The sequence below is a fragment of the Phanerochaete carnosa genome (assembly GCF_000300595.1).
Source record: "Phanerochaete carnosa HHB-10118-sp unplaced genomic scaffold PHACAscaffold_5, whole genome shotgun sequence".
In the NCBI taxonomy this organism is placed as follows: Eukaryota; Fungi; Basidiomycota; class Agaricomycetes; order Polyporales; family Phanerochaetaceae; genus Phanerochaete; species Phanerochaete carnosa.
Window position 1 is genome coordinate 943694 of NW_006767632.1, and position 2894 is coordinate 946587.

At 56.6% G+C, this 2894-nt stretch overlaps 1 protein-coding gene across 1 annotated transcript; it reads left to right on the forward strand.

Annotated features, from left to right (window-relative positions):
* The first annotated feature begins 678 nt into the window (after nucleotides 1-678).
* On the forward strand, nucleotides 679-2618 carry PHACADRAFT_255692 (uncharacterized protein). The gene is made up of 2 exons (XM_007395502.1): nucleotides 679-1665; nucleotides 1729-2618. The coding sequence occupies exons 1-2, from the start codon at nucleotides 773-775 to the stop codon at nucleotides 1850-1852; spliced, it is 1017 nt and encodes a 338-aa protein (XP_007395564.1). The 5' UTR covers nucleotides 679-772; the 3' UTR covers nucleotides 1853-2618.
* Nucleotides 2619-2894: the final 276 nt, after the last annotated feature.

Consider the following 2894-nt stretch of genomic DNA (forward strand, 5'->3'; position numbering starts at 1 on the left):
GGCGAGGACACAGGAATAGAGGGAGGTATATTCGGAATGAATGAGCACAGCAGGAGGTATTACCCAAACAGACGTTGCGGAAGCAAAGAGGAATGGCTAATACGACAACGCGCGCGAGAGGCGGCGGCACAGTGTCCGCATTCGGGTTAGGGTCTGTGAGGGCGGCAGGGCGGGATGGACACCGCGGGCCGGAAAGAGATGACCCTCGGAAAGACTCGGCCGGCGAGCCGCGGGGATGCTGGATGTCTTAGAAGCGGGCACACGAGGAGGGTGGCCAATGTGGCCTCGACTGGAGTGGCAGAGCGTCGGCCAAAGCGTGCAAAGGCGACGTTCTTGAGTGGGCAAAGGCGTGGTGTGAGCGAGGCAGGCCGGAGGAGGGCCCAAGTTCAAGCGCCCAAGGCTTGGGGCAGCCACTCGGCGTTTATTCTGGGCGACGATTGGCCGAAGAGAGGGAGAGTGTGAACCTCCCCGATATGGAAGGATTATCTAATCTCCGAGGTGGGCCTTCATTCGCTCCGAGTGAGCACTCATTCTTTTCTCGTCCGTGCTTGGGAGAGATGTATATCTACGGCCACCCTCCCGTGGAAGCGGTGGCCCTCCTCTTTTGACCAGCCCTCCGCTATAAACTCATCCCCTCCTCCTCTCCCTCGGCTGCAATCAATTACCTCTCCCCGCCCACCGTTGCTACATCTCGCTGGCCCTGCCCTCTTATATCAACACCCGCCCGCGCTCGCAACTCACCTCTCGCCAATCAGCCCCGTCCCGAACCACCATGTACGACCACCCACCAAACTCATCAACCTCACTACACAGAAAGTCCTCCTCCTCCAAGACGCACCTCACAAACCTAAAGATGCCGCTCGCGCACTCGCACTCGCGCACGTCCTGCTACCAGCCTAGCACACGCCAGGCGGACATTTCGCGTCTCCTTGACCCCGCGTACGCCTCCTCTTCGTCACACTCCCCGAATTCGTCGTCGTCAAATGTACGCGCGAGCACACGCGTGTATGTCGACCACACGGGCGAGATGCACGACCCAGACTACCGCGACTTCCCTGTGCTCCCGCCGCGCCCGCCAAAAAACCTGCCGCATCGCTCGTCCTCGACACGGTCGCGCTTTTCGAACTCGACAGCGGCACATAGCCGGCCGGACAGGTACCGCACGTACCCGCTTGTTGCTAGGCCAGAGTGGGAGCGTGGTTGGGCGACGGAAGTAGAGGACTTGGATGAGGAGGAGGAGGAAGAGCAGTCATCGTTCGAAGGTGCCTACCGCTCTCCATTCTCGTCCTCCTCGTCATCGTCAGACCGCACGCCACCAAGCCGACGCGCCAGCCTGCCACCATCCGTCTACGCGTACTCGCCCTCCACCTACTACTTCGCCGACCCCGTTTCAACCAACTCCTCGCCAATAGACTCATTAGAGGAGGAAGAGCGGGATACGATGGAGCAGAGTCCGTTTGACGACATGGCAGTGGACGAGGAGCCGCGATCACCGGCTAACACGAGTCGTACGGCGTCGAGCATACTCAAGAAGATGAAGCGCTCGAGCTCAGGGTCGACGGTGCCCGTCGCACCTCCGCAACCGTCACCAGAAGACGGTGAGGACAAAGAGAACCGCCAACATCGCGAAATGAACTTTGAAGATCGAGATGATGACGACGACGTGTAAGTATTTCTCTCTACGCTTTCGCCGTCGAACGCGTCGCTCACCGACCTTCTTTCGAACAGACCTTCGTGTTCATATATTCTGCACCGACAATTGCGTGCCCTGAACCTCCGGCTACGCTTTGGTGTCTTCCACGCGAAACGTCGGTTGTCGATCTCCCGTCGGAGAAAATCTTCTTCGTCGTGAACCAGAAGCTTCCACATTCTGCAGCGATACGCTCAGCATCGTCATGAGACCTGTTCTGTCTTGGATTACATCGCCTAAGCCAGGCCAACCTCTCCGAACGCACGCAACTATGCACGTATCCTTATGATTATCATACCACGTACGCGCAACGCTTCACGGACCTGGACTCGGAAGATGAGCGGGGCTTTCCCGCTCGTATTCCCGCCCTACGCTATCTATCGCCATCCATCCCCATACGACCACTTCAGAACAGTCTCTCACGATATAATCAAATCCAAGTGTCACGAACGCGGTCTCGGTCTCCTCGCATTCACCCCACTGTCTCACTCATGCAATCAAGTCTGAACACTCATATCACGATCATCCACATTTGGTCTCTTGTCTTCTCCTGCTCTTCACATTCATGCTGTGCCATATTTGCATATTCGCTTTCCGACCCTCGTTGCATGCAGCGGTCTTCACATGCGCATCGCGCCCTGCCTCTTTTTTATTCACCGTCACATATCGCCTTCTTTTTTTCTTCTCTCTTCTACGCGCGTGGTCGCTCACCGCACATGATATACTTTTCACGGGTTTTTTTTGGGTCGATTAGGTTGTGATGATAGGAACGGAAGGATGATGATAGGATATGGATTTGCAGCCTACGCCTCGCGACGAAATGTCCCCGAGCGACCCCGCCATTCCTTCACGAACTGTACTTTGTCGTAGCACACGCACACATTGCTGTCGTTAGATGACCGCTTATGCAACCGCAATGAATATCACAACAATGCCAAACGCCATACTTGTGTGCTTGCGTGCTCCCGTGCTCCGTCAGCCCAAGTCTCATTAGAACCATCTTGAGTCTTCGCGAACCGTGTTCGCGTATCCCGGCCGGCCAATCAAAGCGTCAAGCGCGAAGATGCCGATGACAAAATGATTTTGACAGCGCGTTCGGCCGCGTCCTGCAAAGCTCATCCTCATCCTTGTGATAGCGAGCCAATAAACGTCTCTGCACAGCCCGCCGCCGTCGTTTCTGTGCGAACCCGTTCTGATGCGAGCA

What these genes read in the sequence shown, in the direction of transcription:
- PHACADRAFT_255692 (XM_007395502.1), top strand. Translation starts at nt 773, where the DNA reads ATGTACGACCACCCACCAAACTCATCAACCTCACTACACAGAAAGTCC. An exon ending in CGAGATGATGACGACGACGT is followed by an intron (nt 1,666 to 1,728) that starts GTAAGTATTTCT and finishes TCTTTCGAACAG; the next exon opens with ACCTTCGTGTTCATATATTC.